The sequence below is a fragment of the Dipodomys merriami genome, unplaced genomic scaffold (assembly GCF_024711535.1).
Source record: "Dipodomys merriami isolate MVZ:Mamm:240054 unplaced genomic scaffold, mDipMer1.0.p SCAF_36, whole genome shotgun sequence".
Lineage (NCBI taxonomy): Eukaryota > Metazoa > Chordata > Mammalia > Rodentia > Heteromyidae > Dipodomys > Dipodomys merriami.
The window spans coordinates 11799597-11820033 of NW_027205159.1; the positions used below are offsets into that span (position 1 = coordinate 11799597).

At 39.4% G+C, this 20437-nt stretch overlaps 1 gene segment (V, D, J or C); it reads left to right on the forward strand.

The window, feature by feature from the left end:
* The first annotated feature begins 1639 nt into the window (after positions 1 to 1639).
* Positions 1640 to 16807, forward strand: LOC138804257 (immunoglobulin kappa variable 1-39-like). The segment is given in 4 exon segments: positions 1640 to 1727; positions 1849 to 2147; positions 14587 to 14776; positions 16677 to 16807. Coding segments are annotated over 4 exon segments (675 nt in total).
* The last annotated feature ends 3630 nt before the right edge of the window (positions 16808 to 20437 follow it).

Genomic DNA, 20437 nt, shown 5'->3' on the forward strand with positions numbered 1-20437 from the left:
TTCATGCATACCTTGCAAGCACTCTACCATTAAGCCACATTCCCAGCCCAGGACTGACTGTCTTATTTCACAATTGGTTGGGTGATTCTTACTCCATCCTCATATCCACTTTTCTTCCACCTGCAACTTAGAGTTATTCCTCTAATTGTTCTTCTCTCAAACCCACATTAGAGGAATGATAATCTAGAGAACTTATCTGTACCAGGAGTGCATGTTTACCATAAGCCAGGTCCAGCTTCAAAGCTCTACTCATTATGTGGAGGGGGGAGAGGAAAACATGAATTTATTTCTATACTCTGCTTTGCTCCAATAGTGTGTGAAATAGTTAAGTGAGCAGTGTTACTATAGGAACCTGTCATTGTAGGGCCTGGTACAGATGGACTCTGACTTTGGCAATGCCTGGTCAGTGAACTACTGGCCTTTGGGGAGCAGTGTTATCTTTGTGCACCTGTAGCAACTACTTGGACTCACAATAAGATGGTGGATTCATTGTCAAGCAAATGTCCTGTCCGTGTCTTTCCAGTTGTGACATCCAGCACTAGGGTGAACAGCTTCCTCACATGCTGGACTCCAGGTGGGAGCCTTCCTCATCATACTCTGGATTTATCACCTGTGGCATTTTCCCTTGTCTTCTCTGGGCTTTGCAGCTCTGGTGTCCCACTTCACACTTCACTATGCTACATGTCATCCTTTCAGAGCTTGTTTATGTCATAAACTCTAAGTTCAATCAATGAAAACTTCTTTAATTACAAATTCCTTTAAATTGGAGGTACAATAGGAATTTACAGTTTTAAGAGGCAGAGTAAATTGAAGTTTAGTTCAGCCTTGGTTTAGAGAATAGCTCAGGTTCTGACAAGGAATAACTTGGATTATGAAAAATAAGGCATGAATTTCATCAAGACGTTAGGAGACTTGCAGCTCAGAAATGTACAATGATAATAAGGCTATGCCTGTAGCCAGATCCTTTCAGTATACATAGAGCCAATGTCTGATATTAAGTATACTGGATGATGGTGGTATGAAAGTACATTCAGAAACAGAGGACAGCAACCTGAAGTTGATAGCAAAACCCAATGACTAGCCTGAACATTGTACACCATAGCACAATACTGCACATACTTTAATTTCATACTTTTCATAGTCTTTCATTAAGTATTAGTTGATACTTGTCTATCAGTTATTTATTTAACTGTCAATCTCTCTGTCAACCTACATACCCATGTAGCTTGAGTAATTGAGTAATTGTGTCCATGATTAACAAATGGGTTCAAGGAAACCAAAGACTTAGAAAATCTGATCTAAATTATTAATTCTACATTTTAGAACCATTTTTCCTTGAAAAATTGATTTAGATAAAATGTTATCATGAAAAGTGTGTCATGACTCATGTATAAATTAAAGTTCATTGTAGTTAACCAGAGAGGAATTTTGTCCCCTGAACCCCAGAGAGAAACATTCTCTTCAGGCACAACATTGCTAGCCTGTATGTTTTTTTGTATCTGGGACATCATGTCTGGGCTGAGATACCAAAATCTGGCATGCTGGTGCAGCTGCGCTGGCCCCTTCCAACCCCTACTGATTTGCATGTGCCCAGAGCACGGCCCACTGCCCTGAGCAGTTCTTGAAAGCTGCTCATACCCTGAGCAGGAGTCAGTCCTTGTCAGCACACAGCATGGACATGAAGGCCCCTGCTCAGTTCCTGGGGCTCCTGCTGCTCTGGATTACAGGTAAGGAAAGAGTACGCTGAGGGTCTCTTCAGTCTCCTGTAGTCAGTGATGCGTGGCTGTTTATGAAGCTTTCTTATAACATGCTTGATTCTTTGTATACTTATTACTTTTCCAATGGCAGGTACCAGATGTGACATCCAGATGACCCAGTCTCCATCCACTTTGTCTGTGTCTCCTGGAGACAGAGTCTCCATCACTTGCCGGGCCAGTCAGGGCATTAGCAATGCCTTAAACTGGTACCAGCAGAAACCAGGGGGAGCTCCAAAGCTCCTGATCTATGGTGCAAACAATTTACAATCCGGGATCCCCTCCAGATTTAGTGGCAGTGGATCTGGGACAGAATATACTCTCACCATCAGTAGCCTGCAACCTGAAGACATTGCCACTTATTACTGTCAACAACATTATATCCCACCCACAGTGATACAAGCTATAACATAAACCTCCAAGAAGCAGAAGTGTGAGCCTGGGCTGTCCCAGCTGCTTTCTTCATGCTTCCTCTTGTAAGAACTGTCCTAGAATCATAGGACAGGAATCCTGCCCAGGCTAATCTGGAGCAGCGAGCATCTTTGTCTCAATCTTTGGAATAAGTGTAATTATAGATGTGCAATACTGGCACTGGGATGATGATTGAAATATTAAAATGACATTGCAGACTATAAACATGGAAATACTCTGCCTTTATTCAGGTTTCTTTTCATCTTGAACAGATATTCACCATGTGCACAGGGACACTTCAAACTTATTTCAAAATTTTTATTTTGAGATTTTTAAGTACTTTTTGCATAAATTTCATCAGCAAGTAAATACAGCTTTCCACTTCATTTTTCTGCTTCATATCTTTTGTGCTTTGTTCCAGTTACTTTCAGCTTATTGCATTTGGAGAACCAGAGTACAATTTTAGGTACAAAAGTTAATAGAGTACATTTCATTGTCTAGATGTTGCTTAGAACGCTAGAAGTGACTCTTTGGCCACTAAAAAAGATCTAACAAAATCCATATCAGAAGAAAACTGATTGACCTGCAACACAAGAGTTCCAGTCAGATCAACAGTCATTAAGAGTGTGAATAGTCTTGAGCAGGTGGCTCATACCTGTAAATCCTAGCTACTCAGAAGGCTGATATCTGAGGATATCAGCAGGAAAGTCCATGAGACACTTATCTCCAATTATCACTGGAAAACAAGAAGTGGTCATGTGGCTCAAAGTGGAGAATGCTAGCCCTGACTTCAAGTTACATGAGTGACCAAAAAAGTATGAATTTCTGATGAATATAAGTACTTGGGTTGTATGCCAAAAGTTTTCGAGTGGTTCATTGCACACTATTTTTGTCAAAAATCAATTGCTTCACAACAGATGTTTACAAAACAATCAGAAACAGGAGAAATAAAAAATCTACAAAATATATGAATAAATAAAATTCATTTAATTTATTTATGGAAACATCCAAGGAATAGTTAGTACTAATACCCATATTACAGAAATATACAATGTAATAGTAATGTATGGTAATATATAAATGGAGCAAGAAAATGTGACTTTATATGTACAATGAAGACTTATCAAATATCATTAAGTTCACAGTTAAAAAATGAGTGGCATATGTCCCTATGGGTAATATGTTTTAAAATATGCATATAGATTTATTTATTTATTTATTGTTTATTTATTTATTTATATGTGTGTATATTTATAAATATGAAGAGAAAGATGCATCATGTGCAGATATACACACACAAACACACATACACAAACAAAAATTATGAGGCATCTGATGAAAGGCAGCTTAGTTTGTGCAGAGCCTGTGCTAAAGACAGAAATGTAAGAATGCAGAGCATGGAGACTTTTGAGGAAACCTATATATTACTAACCTATATATTGCTAAACAATGTTATTTCTACACTTCCCATTTTTATGAAAAGTTCAAGAAAACATTGGAACACCTTTTGCAGTAGTTCTTCTGCATTGACAAATGGGTAGGATAGGTTATTTCTGAACCTGTCTGTGAGAAACTCTCTAGAGAGAATTGACTGAGAGAGGAAGATCCACCTCATAGTCCACAGCTCCTTTCAATAGGATGCAGTCTCTTGTGGAATAAAAGAGCGAGGAGGAGAAAGTAGAACATTTACTCTGCTTCTTGGGTGACATGATATGAGCTCCACTATACTCTGCCCACATAGCAGAGTAAAATTACTAATCTAAGATTGAAATAAAGAATTCTTCCCTTCAAGTTGCTTTTATTAAGGTCTTGTCACAGCCATTAAAGCTAAGGAAACATCTTTATAAAATGTTCTAACTGGGGCTGGGAAGGTGGCTCAGTGGTAGAGCGCTTGCCTTGCATGCCTGAGGCCGTGGGTTCAATTCCTCAGCACCATATAAGCAAAAAGGAAAAAGCTAGAAGTGGCGCTGTGGCTCAAGTGGTAGAGCGCTAACCTTGAGCTGAAGAGTTGAGGGACAGTACCCAGGCCCAGAGTTCAGGCCCCATGACCGGATCCCCCCCCAAAAAAATGTTCTAACTAACTTTGACCAATAATATAAGATGGATGTTGTACTGAGAGCATTTGGCATCACCATCTCTGGGTTGAGAGGGATGGCTATTATTTGTACTGGAAACTTTGGCAATTTGTTAGATAACAATATGGTGAGGTAGATTTTTTTTAAAGAGGGTGTATAAGTGTGGGAAAATAAGTTTGTAAGCAGAGGGTGTAGAATAACATACCCAACTCATCTACTTAGCCTCAGGAGGATGAAATGTGGTGTGAATAAGGCAGGAGAGCTGCAGGCCAGGAAGTGGGTTCAGAACACTGGTATCTGGGTGCCATATTCTTGGGGTAGGAAGAGAGTGGCAGCTCTTCGCTGCAGGAGGCAAATGAGTATAGAGCAAGGTTTCCCCCTACAGCTCCATGTACAACTGCACCCTTAAAACTGAGTTTCTAGACCCTTTGCCTTAAACTTCTCAATAGTTTGTGAACAAATCCACATCCCATGATAAGTCCATTGGCACTGAGTGAACTTAACATCTGTAACTCAGAACAGTGATGAATTCACACAGAGAGTAACAGGCTCCTTTTCTTCTAATTATAATACTTTCCCAGCACATTGGCTTCAGGAAGTCAACACTAGTAGCCTTGTAAGTCATTGGGACTAAATGGCCAATAGACATAAAAGAAATGCAAATCAAAACAACATTGAGATTCCCCTCACCCCAGTTAGAATGGCTATCACCAAAAACTCTAATAAAAGCAGATGCTTGAGGGGATGTGGACAGAATGGAACCCTACTGCACTGTTGCTGGGAGTGTAAACTTGTTCAACCACTTTGGAAAGCAGTATGGAGGTTCCTCAAAAGACTCCACATAGAGCTATCCTATGACCCAGAAGTCCCACTTTGGGGCATTTACCCAAATGAGCACAAACTAGACCAAACTAAAACTACCAGCACAACTATGTTTATTGCAGCACTATTTACCATAGCTAAAATATGGAACCAACCCAGATGCCTCTCAGTAAATGAATGGATTAAGAAAATGTGGTATATTTGCACAATGGAATTCTATGCCTCCATCTGAAAGAATGACATTGCCCATTTTTTAGGAAATGGAAAGACTTGGAAAAATATATTAATATATATCATAAAATACATTAAGTGAAGTAAGCCAGGCCCCAAAACATAGGTCCCATGGTTTCCTTTATTTGCAATAACTAGTATATGTCTGAGACAAGCAGAAATGGTCAGGTAAGTTGATATTAGGCAAAATGAACCCCAAGATAAGGACTCAAATGTTTTTTTCTTTCTTGCTATTGCTTCTAACATCTGTATGAGAAATTTCTTTCTTGCTTTGTAAGGTCCCTCTCCCATGGTATTATCCCTGTGTTCACTGTATTTGATGTTGGTATATTTTGTGGAGGGGAAGGGAAAAAAACAACTTGTTTAAGTAGGGATACAGGTGGACCCACTGCAAAAATGAGATGTATAAGATACTATGTCAAAAAACAAACTTTACAACTTTGGCGCAGGGTGTGGTGAGGGGTGGCGATGGGGGTGGTGGAGGAGATGGGAAGAGATGTTAAGGGAAACAAAGCAGGAGGTAACAATGCTTGATAAGGAATGTACTCATTACCTTGACGATGTAATTTTAACCCCTCTGTATGGTATTTTCACAATTTAAAAAAAAGAAACAACTACCGCAGGGGGAACCACTGGTTCTCCCCATCTGCACCATGTCATGCATGAATAGTGGTAGATTTTCCTTTACAGCTTAAGCCCTCCACATGCCATGGGACCTATGTTTCTTTTTGCCTGGATTACTTAATTTAATATAATTTTTTCAAGCCTTTCAATTTCCTCACAAATAGGGCAATGTCATTCTTTCTGATGGAGGCATAGAATTTTATTGCATACATGTACCACATTTTCTTGATCCATTCATCTATTGAGGGACATCGGGATTGGCTCCATATCCTAACTATGGTAAATAATGCTGTGATAAGCATGGTTGTTCTGGTAGCTTTCGTATGACCTTGTTTGTGATTGTTTGGGTAAATGCTCAAAAGTGGGATTGTTGAGTCATAGTGAAGCTCTATGTGGAGTCTTTTGAGGAACCTCCATATTGCTTTCCAAAGTGGTTGAACAAGTTTACACTCCCACAACAATGCAGTAGGGTTCCCTTCTGTCCACATCCCCTCCAGCATTTGTTGTTACTAGATTTCTTGATTATAGCTATTCTAACTGGGGTGATGTGGAATCTCAACATTCTCTTCAAATAAACTGAAAGCAAAAATTCACTATCACACTCTTTTTATGAAGCCAGTATAACCCTCACCCAAAACCAGGCTGTGACTCATCAAAGAAATAGAACGATAGACCCATTTCTTTGCTGAATATGGTCGCAAAACTTCTCAACAAAATCTTGGCCAATTGACTTCAACAACTCATAAAAAAATCATATACTTTCATCAAACAGGATTCATTTTAGGGATGCACAGCTAGTTCAATATATGCAAATTAATAAAATTAAACAAGAGCAAGAATAAGAACCACACAATTATCTCAATAGATGCAGACAAAGAATTTGACAAGATCCAACACCCCTTTATGATGAGAGCTCTGGAAAAACTAGGACTCTACAGAACATCCCTTAATACAATAAAGGCTGTATATGGCAAACCACAGCCAGCATTATACTAAATGGCCATTTACATCATACCAAGTCCATTTTCTCTAAATTCAGGAATGAGACAATGATGTCCACTCTCTCCACTCCACTGGAACCAAGAATTAGAATGCATAGATCATGGGCCTCATGCAAGAAAGCTCAGGGATCATGCCCAGGTCCTGAAGCTGTGCCCAGCGCCTGTGCATTTGCATGTGCTCCCGCACAGCCAAGTGCCTGAACCCTTCTTCATGGTCTGCTCACACCCTGCGCATCAATCAATCCCAGTCAGCACACAGGATTAGTAAGGGCCTCTATTCAGCTCAGGGGATCCTGATGCTTTGACCCAAAGATAAAGAAGGACAAGACTAGGGATTGATTGAGCCCAGGGTTAACAGAGATGCCTTACTCCTCATTGAAACTCCCAGAACATAATTGATTCTGTGGATATTTGGTTTATGTTTTCAATATTAGGTGCTGATGTGACATCCCCATTTCCCAGTGTCCATCCTCTCTGTGTGCATCTGTAGGAGACAGTCTCCATCACTTGCAGACTCAATCAGGGATTAGTCGTGATTCACAGTGGCATCACCAGAAACGAGATGATGCGCCTAAACTCTTGATTTATTAGTCATCCAATTTACAGTCTGCGGCGACATCCAGATTTAGTTGCAATGCATGGGGAAGAGGGTCTACTTTTACTACCAGCAGCCTGCAGTTTGAAGACATTGCAACTTACTACTGAGTAATAAATAGTTCAACTTCCACTGTGATGCAAGACCAAATATAAACCTCCCTGGGGGTGGAGGGAGCAAATTTGAGAGTCTGGACTGACCCAGCTACTACTGCTGGTGCCTCTGCCTGCTGACAGTGCATCTCAGCCACAGCTAGGCTCTGAACGTCATTGGGGGATTTGGTAGAGGGGCTCACTGACAACCCTCTCAATCTTGTCTGTCTGTCTTCCATCAGCCTCAGGAGCACCAACCAGATAATGCTTCTGGTGTCTTATAAAAAAAAACAAATCTGTCCTTCTGAGCCTCTGAAACATAGCATCCAGTTGGAAATAATTTGCAGTTCGTCACACAAGAGGCCTTTGCCTGTCTTGTGCTCCCTTTACACTGCTGCACCCACCTGCTAATTTGCATACTGCTCCCTAAGGAGGACTTTCCTATTTGAGTCTGAGATGAACGCTCAGTTTGTCCTTGTCTTGTCCTATCAGGACTCTTAAAAGAGAATTCTTTTAGTAAGCTCCTGGGCTGCTAATGCTCTGGCTCACTGATAAGGACAGAGGGAGATGAACAATGAAATCATGTAAATCGCAAAGAAATGAAAGGTACTAGATCATCATATTGAGTAACATAGGTCAGAATGCAAAAACAAAATACTGTTTGGTCTTACTTACTTGTGGCTTCTAGACTTAAATGATGGTAGTGATGATGGTGGTGATGGTAATGATGGCATTGATAATAATAATAATAATAAAACATGAATGCCAAAATGGAAAATATCTGAAGGGAAACAGGTAAGGGTGAAAGAAAGGGACAAAAGCACACTAAGTGTAGAAGATGCATTGGTATATAAATAAATAGATATACATATATATACACTCACATGTGCATTTGAGTTATGAAGTTCCTTTACACAGTATGAAAAATGGTGGGAGTGGGAGAGGAATAGTATAGCAATAGAAAGGAGGTGGTGATTTTTTTCAAAATAAGCTGCATTCAGGTAGGGATTCTCATCACAAACTAACCTCATGTTGTTAATATATGACAATTATAATTTATCCAACAATAAAATAAGTAAAGTGCCATGATTATGCATATAAAACTCCTATGAATCTGCACAACTATTAACAAAGAATCTAAAACTCCAAATGAAAATCTTGTCAGCTGCTAGGTCATAAAAATGCCACTAGATGGCAAACAAATGTCACAAAGAAAAACTCGAAACCTAACCTTGTCCATAGGAGCTTGAAGCCAGGGAGCTCCATCTCAGGTTTTCATGGCACACATGGCATGTAGGACTATGTTTACAGAGGGGATTGTGTCTCCCCACGTCCAGTTTGTAAACTGTAATCTAACCTGACAAGGATGACACACAGGGTTTCTTGTAGTGAAGTCATTAAGGGCAGGTCAGAAAGGTGAGGGAAGGAGGGTGGACTCTGCAGATATGCAGCCCTGAAGGGAACATGTGCACACACGCTGTCCAGCTGTGGGAGGTGAGAGGGGGCTGCCGTGTCAGTGCTGTCCCCAGCAGTTCCCAAGTGTCCTCTGCAATGATCAGGCCACTGATTGTCCTTAAAGGCACAGATGGTGTCCTGAGCTTCATGATACCAGAATAGAAATATAACTGCTCATTGTTCCTAGCATTTTTTTTCAGTGTCAGAATTTTAAAGTGCTGAGTTAGACAATTAGAATTATATTAATTATTGTTTTAGTTTAATAGTTAATTTACTATATATAAACAGTAGATATATAAATTCTACATTCATTTGTGAAGTGCTCCTCTCTGTTCTGAGAGGAATAGACTTTTTCCTTGGACCCAGTCCTCACTCAGGTCCATGGCCCAGACCATTAACACCTTTCTTTCCTGTATGCTCTTTCTCCTTCCAGGAAGATCCTCAGAAATGTTTTCATGTCCTCCTTGGTCACCATCTCTTTCCTTGGTTTTCAGCCTCATCTCTCAGCCCGGTGGCTACATTCCTCACACCTCAGGGCAGTGTAAGCCTACCAGCAGCTCTGATATGAGCCTAGTATTCCAAGTCTTCCATGTATTTCAGTACCTGAAGTCTGTGCAGATTTCAGATTCACAAGTCCGATGCCACATGTCCACACATGCTGAAAGCAGCCCTGGAGTGTGGATCTGGAAAATGTAATGTGTTATTCCCAGAGCCTGGCTGATTTTAACCACACTCAAATAGATACTCTTGGGGTCTCTCTTCCTCATCCTATTTTTATGCCCCTTGAATTTACCAGATGGCCTTCACAACTATAGCAGCCAGCTGCCTTCTTCTGGTTTTCTTTAGTACCAGCTTTGTCCTGCAGTGCATGTAAGAGACACCAGATCCCTCCCAGCAATGGCAGTAGGAATTCTTCAAGGGACCATGTGATAAGATTAGAAGTGATATTTCAGAACAGTGAAAGAGGTGGGCATAACTTTTAGGGAAGCTTCTAAATCATCATCAAAGTCGGGAAAAGGAGCATTGTAGAAGAATTATATGAGCATGTGGTGCAGAGAACATTAATTTTTTAATAGACGGAGGTCATCAAATCAAGACTCAGATGGAGTTCTGGTAGGAAATGGTACTGAAGAAAACACTGATTGGGTAATGAGTTACTCATAGTCTATTGGCTTTGAAAGAGCAGTGTTATCTTTGCACATCATCTTCTTGGACTTCTAGTGGTAAGTTCCATTGGATCATCCTGTTCATCCAACTCTGGTCTGACAATCTACACAATGGGATAAAGTATGTCCACATGCTACTCTCTATGTAGGGACCTTCTTTGCTTCACTTTGGCTTCACTGTCTGTAATTCCCCAGGTTGAAGATGTTCTTTGCAACCTGGGTGGCTGTAGTTTCTCAACCCCAACCTTAAGCACATTGTAATTTATCATTTCTGTACCTATATGAATCACATCTCCGACACACAACTTATGAAAACTGCTTTATTGGGGTAATGCATATAATACTAGCCACACAGGAGGCTGAGATCTTACGATTAGGGTTGGAATTCACCTTGGACACAAAAGACTATGAGTCTCTGTCACCAGTTAAACACCAACGACTCTTCTGACTTTAGAAATCACTGATCTATACTCATGTTTCACTTACATTGTGCTAAGAATTTGCAGCCACCAGAAAGAAAGAGCCATTTTAGGTATATCAAACCAAGTTTTTAAAAGCAAGGCAACAGAGCTTTAGAAAAGATTTTGTTTTTAGATTATAAAAAATTCATCATCAAGTCTTGAAACATAAAGCAGATTTCTTGATTAAAATGGAAAATTTCTAGTTCATTGAGAGATACATCCATGAGTTACCAGATATATGCATATACACACAGATATGTATGTGAATACATATATACATATATATATGAATTTTTTATATAATATCCAGTAGGAAAACATAAATAGCAAATTTACCCAATCCCTGTTACAGCCATGGTCTGATTTGTAACATATTTCATTCAGCTGCCAATGGCTCTGAGGATACCGAGCAGAGCATATCTTCTGAGACCCCACTCAGCTGAGCCTACAGCCCACAAAGCTCTCCCCTTGCAGGCCTGTGTTGGTCGGTCTTGGGGCTTGTACTCTGGGCCTGAGCTCTGACCCTCAGCTCTTGAGCTCAAGGTGAGCACTCTCCCACTTGAGCTACAATGCCACTTCCAGTTTTCTAGTGGTTTTTATTGGAGATTAGAATCTCCCAGACTTTCCTTCCCAGGCTGGCTTTGATCTGTGATTCTCAGATCTCGTTTCCTGAGTAGCTAGGATTTTAGGCTTGAGTCACCGGCACCCGGCCAAGAAGCAGTTTTCACTGTATTTGATGATGGTATATTTTGTGGAGTGGAAGGAAAAAAACATTTTGTTTAAATAGGGATACAGGTTGATCCATTGCAACAATGTACAAGATGCTTTGTGGAAAAATAAACTTTACAATTTAGGCAGGCGTGGGGTGGGGATGTGTTAGGAGATGGGAGAGTACACTTGTGGAGATGGGAAGGAAGGGATAGTAGGGGAAAAACAACGGAGGAGTCAACAATGCTTGATAAGAAATGTACTCATCCTCTTGATGTTCTTTTCTAGCTCTCTCTGCTCTTTTCTAGCTCTTTCCTCTCTCTTTCCTCTCTTTCCCAGCTCTCTCTCATTCCCAGGCTTTTCCCAGCCACGTGGAGTGCCAACCTTGCCTGGTCCCAGCAGGTCTACTGAATAAACCTACCCCTTACCTGAATACCATGTGTGTGCTGCTGTTCTTACTCGGCTACCTCTGAGGAAAAACCTAACAGTCTCAGACATACACTAGTTATTGCAAATAAGGGAAACCCTGGAACGTATGTTTCTTTGGGCCTGGGTTACTTCACTTTTTTCCATGTCTTTCCATTTCCTAACAAATGGGGCAATGTCATTCTTTCTGATGGAGGCATAGAATTCCATTCTGTATACATACCACATTTTCTTGATCCATTCATCTACTGAGGGACGTCTGGGTTGGTTCCATATCTTAGCTATAGTAAATAATGCTGCAATAAACATAGCTGTGCTGGTAGTGTTAGTATGGTCTTGTTTGTGATCATTCGAGTAAATGCTCAAAAGTGGGATTGCTGGGTTATAGGGGAGCTCTATGTGGAGTCTTTTGAGTAACCTCCATACTGCTTTCCAAAGTGGTCGAACAAGTTTACGCTCCTACTTCCAGTGGCGATAGCCTAAGTCCCAGAGCTAACTCTCACTGGAATTATTGATGTCATTTTCTCATTCCTTGACCAATCGCTCAGTTTGGAGGAGTGGAATGTGATGATTGGCTGATTTGTGATCTATGCTCATATAGTTCTGAGAGGTGGGGTTCACACCACATATATCACACAAACTGGGGGTAGGGTTTGGATGCTGTTAGTAGAAAGATTCTAGGCAGATAAAAACAATTGGAGTACTTTCCAAATGTCATGAACTGTAGAATTCCTTTATTGTTGAGATTTCTACACAGAACAGAGCAACCCTAAGTGAACTAATCCCAAGTATCTAATCCCTATAATATTCATAATCATGTGCTGAGGTTCTTAATTAATTTTGCTGAAGTTATTTGTAAACAAGGTTGGAAGATTTGCTGCCCTGCTTAATTTTTCACCCCCTCCACCCCCGCGCCCCCATTCCCTCCATGCAACTTTTGCCATATTGACAATCACAGAGAATAAAATTCTTAGCAACACCAAAAAAAAAAAAAATAAATGTACTCATTACCTTGTTTATGTGATTGTAACCCCTCTGTACAGTATTTTTACAATAAAAAAATTTTTTTAAAAAAGAAGTTGTTTGGAGACAGTGAAAAGAAAAGATAAACAGAAATAGGAAAGGAACAAGAAGGAAGCCTCTATCAGTCAATTGACCTAAGCTCTGAATAATGTTCAACTCAGTTTTAGATATAGAAAATTCTAGATGCAGTAGACTCATCTGCCTCTACTCAGGTGAGGCCTGTCCTGTCGGTCGAACATTATGGTATATTAATGTAAAGAGAACAAGTAGTAGCTGGGCACTGGGGGCTCACTCCTGAAATCCTAGCTACTCAGGAAGCTGAGATCTGAGGTTTGAGGTTTAAAGCCAGCCTGGGCAGGAAGAACATAAGAGTCTTATCTCCAATAAACCACCAGAAAACTGGAAGTGGCACTGTAGCCCAAGTGCTAGAGAATATTCCCTGAGCTGAAGAGATAAGGGAGAGTGCCCCAGCCCAGAGTTCAAGCCCCATGACCACATAAACAGAAAAACAAAAAAATAAAAACAAGCTGCAATTAAAAGAGTTTAAACATATAGTTTATAACAAGCAACTACTGTGAGAACTGACTTACTCCATGAGAGGAGATACAGCCCTTCTGAGAACAGGATCTCCAATGAATTAATCACTTCCCACAGGAGGCTCTTCAGATGACCATGTGGGGTCTTCTGGAGCATCAGCACAACTTCCTTCTCCACGTGTTCCTTCTTACCATGTGATGTTCTGCCACATGAGAGAGAAGAATCCTTGGAGACAAGAAGTAGAGACTGAACTTTCCGTGACAAATAAGCAGAGATTGGTTAATTTAGATTGGGAATGGAGACATTAAAAGATTTTATGTTAATTTAAGATAATCAGAATTATATACCTATATTTGTCTTTACATACTTTAAAAAAGGGGGGTTAAAACATAATGGTATAGGTCTGGAATACATCTTGATCACTTTTTCTCTTTATTTTCTAGAGGGAAGATTTAAGGAATTCTGTGAGCAATTTGTTGTGCAAATACAGTGTGGAAGATTAACAGGATAGACAGTTATAGTTAATGGATTTTAAAACTCATTACATTGAATATATAGTCACACTTTGAAGTAAAACTTTATAACGTTTTTATTTTATCCTTTATAATTTTATTTTGTTGTAAAGGTACTGCACAGAAGGGTTACAGTTACGTAAGCAGGGTAATGAGAACATTTCTTGTCAAATATTGTTACTCATTCCTTCAGCTCTTACTATCCCTCCACCCAACCCACCTACCCTGAAGTTATGAAGTTCATTTCCAACATAGTGTCCTGTGAGTATCACTGATGCATTCGTCACCCTTTGTTCTTGTTGCACCATTTTGTTATTCTACTTCTCTTCTCAAGTCATAGAAATGTATATAAAAGATGCATGGTTCCAGAATATAAACAGTGACTACAGGGGATAAGCCAAAGGGAAATTTAAAAAATTTATAATAAAAAGAAGGAACTTGATACAGTATATAGACCACAACAAAGTCATCAAAAAAGACCTCTTGTTTCTATATCTTGGAGCTCATTTGGATTAGCATCATTTTATATGGTGGTATGTACATAGCTATTGATCTATTGTGATCCTTTGCAAGAACTATACTAGACATATACTAATTATTACAAATGAAGGAAACTATGGAGCCTATGTTTCTTTGGGTCTGTTTACTTCACTTAATATGGTTTATTCTAAGTCTTTACATTTTCTTGCAAAGGAATTTCTAGGGCTCCTTTACCCAGGTGAAAACTTTCTAAATAAAGATCGAGAAACACAACCAATCAAAGAATGGACAGATAAATGGTATCACATTCAGTTGCAGAGCTTCTGCATGGTAAATGCCATAGCCAGCAAGATAAATAGAAAGCTCACAGACCGGGAGAAGATATACAGTAGCTATACAACAGGTAAGGCCTCATATCAAAAATATACCTAAAGCTGAATAAACACCCCTCCAAAATAATCCTCAAAGAAATAACAAGCCCATTAATCATTGGGCTAAAGAATTAAGAGTCTCTTCTGGAGAGAAAATAAGAATGGCCAATAGTCACCTGAAGAAATGTTCAACATCTTTGGCCATAAGAGTGATGAAATTCACAACCACATTGAGATTCCACCTCACCCCAGTTACAATGGCCATTATTAAGAAAACAAATAGTAATAGATGTTGGCAGGGATGAGACCAAATACTACTTTGATGGTGGGAACATAACACGATTCAACCACTATGGAAAGCAGTATGGAGGTTTCTCAAAAGATTAAACAAAGAACTCCCTAAAATCCAGCAATCCCACTTCTGGGAATTTACTCAAGTGACCACAAACAAGGCCACATTAATGTTTCCAGCACAACTGTATTCCTTGCAGCACTATTCACCATAGCTAAGATGCTCCTCAATAGGTGAATGGATCAAGAAAATGTGATATACATATATATATATACATACATATACAGATATATATATATATCTGTACACACATCTATGTATGTTTGTATGTATGTATGTATGTATCTATCTATCTATCTATCCATCCATCTATCTACATTGGAATTATATGCTTCTGTCAGAATGAGGGCATTGTCCTTTAACCTTATAAATAAATGCATTTAGATCACTACTAGTAGCAGAAAATTTTCTTCCTCCTGTCAATTCTTTATTCTACATTTCCTTTGGAAACAGAAGTTCTAACACTGGTAGCTGAGATTCCTGAACACATAACTTAGTAACTATGGGCATAAGATGTCACTTCATCTAGCTAAACTATTCATCTCCCTTGAGGATCCTTGCTGCTGCTGGTGGATACAATGTTTCTCTCTAGACCTTCTGTACAAGTTTAAGGCGAGCTGGGAATTGTGCTCATTCCTTTCCTACAGAATATCCTTGACATGAACCTGCATATTTTTGGTCTCTGATGATGTTTTACGGTGTCAGAGCCATGTTTATATTATTTCTTTCACAGTGGGGTCTTTCTTCCCAGTGGTACAGGAATAAAGGATTTTATTGGTTGTCCCCAAACACAGAGCATATTTGGTATCATTTTTCTCAGAAGAGCAGGCCTTACCTTCCCCTTGGCTCTTTCCACACTTTTGCACCCACCTAGAGATTTGCATATTGCTCCCTAAGGAGGACCTTCCTTTCTAAGATCTGAACTTGCCTTCACCTGTCAAGACTCCTCATTTAACTCGTTTTTTTTTTGGGGGGGGTTCCGGTCATGGGGCCTGAACTCTGGACCTGGGTGCTGTCCCTCATCTCTTCAGCTCAAGGCTAGCATTCTACCACTTGAGCCACAGTGCCATTTCTGGCTTTTTTCTTTTTGCTTATGTGGTGCTGAGGAATCGAACACAGGGCCTCAGGCATGCAAAGCAAGCGCTCTACCATTTAACTCTTAAACATGAAGTCCTTCTCTCAGCTCCTCGGGCTCTTAATGCTCTGGATCCCTGGTAAGGGCAAAGGGAGATGAGGAATGAGATTGGGTGGAAATATGAGCTCTAAGGGTCCTGTTGTGCCTTGTCTGTGTAGATCCTGTTATCCATGTTGGGAACGTGATCGTTAGGTGTGAGAGAGTGAGGATCATTCTAGATAGAGCTAAAACTATGCTTGGGTGAAAACTGCTAGGTAAAAATATAGTCAGTGAATCTTGTAGTCCTCTTTATACTTTAGAAATATATCTATTTATAATCTGTCATATTTTTAGATTATTAATCAATATGAAATGTGAAAACAGGCAATATATATCAAAATACAAATAATATCAGGATGTCTATGTTTGTGAATAACCTTGCACTTCTGTCTTATTCTAATTAAAGGATCCAGTGGAGATGTTGTAATGACCCAGACTCCAGTCTCCCTGCCTGTCACTCTGGAAGATCCAGCCTCCATCTCCTGCAGGTCTAGTCAGAGCCTCCTGCACAGCCATGGAAACATTTATCTGAATTGAGAACTGCAGAAGCCAGGCCTGTCTCCACAACTCCTGATATACACAGTTTCTAACTGATTTTCTGGTGTTCCAGACAGTTTCACTGGCAGTGGGTCAGCAAGGTAGAGCCTGAGGACATTGGAGTTTATCACTGCCTTCAAGATACACATGAGCCTCCCACAGTGATACATCCCTGAACTAAAACTTCCTTTTAGGCTGTGTGAGCTACCCTTAGTGGTTACTGGTCTGGGAACTGCAGAGCAGATCATCTGAGTTTGTCTAGGAGGAAGATATTTTGATCACTGTAGCTATGAGAAATTATGAGTACAGATGAGGTTTGAGTGACAATATGACTTCATTCAATCTACAATCATGGTACAGGAGAACAATCATAGTAGCACAGAGACCAGACTTCAGATAAACCATGAAGCTTTTATTGAAAAAAATTCTTTGTGTCTTAAGTAATATTATAGCTAACAGGTAGTATAAGAATGAAATGTCTTTTGTGATTTTATTCCATTTATAATGAAACTTGAAATACTTCCCTCAAGCATATGATCCTGGTTCACAACTATAGCAAATGTTGTGCTTTCTGTTCACCAGCTGGAAGTACAGTTGTGCATTTCTTGCCTCTGCTCTATGTGTTCCCCTTATGCTGCTTTGCTTTCAAGCCCTTAGCAGAGTTTGGTCACTGTCCTTTGGTTAGATTAACCTTCCCCCAGTTACAGTACTGCACTCTGTAAACTAGTGTCTCACCTTCTTTGCCCCAGGCCCTGGGTCTATTGAAGACAGTCGAGTGTGATCAAGCCCTGTAATGGTGTCCATAGGGCCCAAAAGTGCAAGACTAAGCCTTGTTCAATAGGCAGAGCATTCATAGCTCTATCTGGCCAGCCTTAATGAATTGATTTGAAAAATCATGGCATGACGGCATCATTAATAGCTTAGTTTTATTTTACATCCATCTCTATAATCCTAAATTTTAAACAATGACTACGTACTCCCTAGGATTTGAGTGATATGCTGGCTAATGCCAACATCTAGTGTGCATCTGCATCAAATGGTGTAAACTGTTTCACCATGATTTTCTCAAATACATCTGGGAAACTAACAGAGGTTGAGATGCTCTGAGCTCCAGATTTGATCATTCATTGGCAAATTATATGACTAGAATGTATATTAACAAAAGGGAAACCTTTGATTCACTTATGAACAGTTATTGTAAAGTTTATCCTCATTTGTAGCATTCTGTAGAATGCTAGTCAGAACTACCTCAGAGTGTATTCTCAGTTCTCACCTCTGTCCTGGCAAGCATCATACCCACATACAGAGAGGCACCCTTCTGATTTCTAATCCTCACTGAGTCTCCTCATTGTGTAAGTTTGTGGGTCACCAGAAAAGAAAAAGTCAATGATCCCTGAGCTTCCAGCGTGGTGCTGACGCTGGGTGACTGATAGTCAGCTGTCATCACTACTCCCAGCTCAGAAACAGTTGATTGAAGGGGCGGAGCTTACTTGGAAGAATTTCCAGATGCTTTTAATGGTTCTAAGATTAGGGCAACAAATCTTCATTGTAATTTGGTAAATAAAAAGAAGAAATTATATTAAGCATTTTCAACATTTGACAAGTAGTTGTAAACCTCTCTTGAAAAGCACATACACAGGCAAACACACATACTGAATATAAATACATAACACACATTTAACTTAATGTATACAAATATACATTCTTTTTCCTTTTTTTCCTGAAATGAGACATATACTCATCATTGCTTAGCACTTGTTACAAATGCAGAATAGCTGATCTACTCTGCATTTTATCAAAGTAATACTTGTCCTGCAATGTTTTGAAATTCATGATTTAGAAGGACTTAACTTGGTAAATGGTATCTCTTATGAAAAGTTGTTGGCAACACAACAACATTTTTGTATAAGTAATAAAATCTAATTTTTCTTCTTGGATGTTGAAGTTTATGTTCATAATTATTTACTATTTGCAAGATCCAATACCTTGGAAGTCTAATGGTATGATTGGTTCTTATTAACTAGATGAACTATTATGAAATACTGATTTCAAATGTGTATTTCTGTTCTGGAGATATATGGACATAAATGTATTTCTATATCTTGACCTCAAGAGAGTGTTCATGATCTTAAGTGTTCAATGCCTTTTTGGTGTCTGTTCCAGATCAAACAATTCCACACAATGGAGACAAGTCCAGTGACCTGCAACAGAACTCTCCAGTTGCTCCTTGCCTGCATTGTAAAAGTGAAATTCTCTATGACCTAAGATACATATTTTGTGGTAGGATCGCCTGGGTGTGGAATTTTTACACACCATCATTGTTGAAACACTGACTGATTTCATGTCAAATATGCACACAGAGAGATGAAATTTTATCAAAACTGACTACATAACTATACCATTTACAAAAATTACAAAGAGAATACAGGGACAATATGAACATGTGAATTAATGAATTAGAGTGAGATCTTCCAAGGAACCTTCTATCAGGAGCAGTCAATTTGCAAGAGATCCACCAACATCAATAAATACAAGAGGAGTTAAAAAAGGACTTAGATATAACATGTGAAAGTACTGATGATTAGCAGTTTACAACAATGTACACACTAACAGCAAATTGTATGCTTGTTCCTATAAACTTGTATAAAGATCTCAGTTGCTGGCAGCCCTCAACTCTGTCCTCTGCTCTCTCAGAGATGGATAGGACCCCGTCATTCTACAGCGTTGAAACCTAAATAAGGCCCATATTCACCATATGGATAGGGATCTAGAGAGGGAAGGGGTTCTGGGAAATGTACTTCCTGAAGAGACTTTGTAATGAAGTTCAGAGCTGACTACCCAGTGTGGTCTTATGGCCCAACTCTCAGGATTTGATCAGGAGAGCATTGCCCAAGAACATTTCCATATTGCATCTAAGTGTCATCAGAAGGTTGCAATAAAATCAACAAAGTTTCATAAAGTCACACATCAATGGAAATAAAGTTTTGCATTTTATATATATATATGAGGCTCTTTACAAATTAAATTCTCGCTTAACAAAATAAAAAGAAAATTCAACTGAATATGGAAATAATATTATTTTCTTTCTTATTCAGAAATATCATCAACAACACTGAAAACAAATACAAAATTTTGCAAATACAAAATTATAAACCACTTGAGATCTACTGAATGTGAATCTGCATTTCAGCATGTTGGCAGGTGATCTTTATTAGGTTTAAAAAGCCATGTTTAACCCAGGCGCTGGTGGCTCACAGCTGCCATTTTAGCTTCTCAGGAGTCTGAGGTCTGAGGATTGTGGTTCAAAACCACCTAAGGTAGGAAAGATATTAAGACACTTATCTCCACTTAACCACCAAAAAATCTGGACGAAGAACTGTGACTGAAGGTGGTAAGGCACTAGCATTGAGCAAACAGAGTTTAAGGACACTGCCCACACCCTGAGTTCAAGCCTGAAGACTGGCACAAACAAGCAAACAGAAACAAAAGAAAACCAGCTGTGTTTAGAGGATGATTATCATGGCTGAGCAATTATCTTTACTTCTCTATTACCCCTATTAAGAACATATCTAGTTAATCCACATGTTAAATACAAGCATGTGCATATGCACACATGAATGTGCACATATA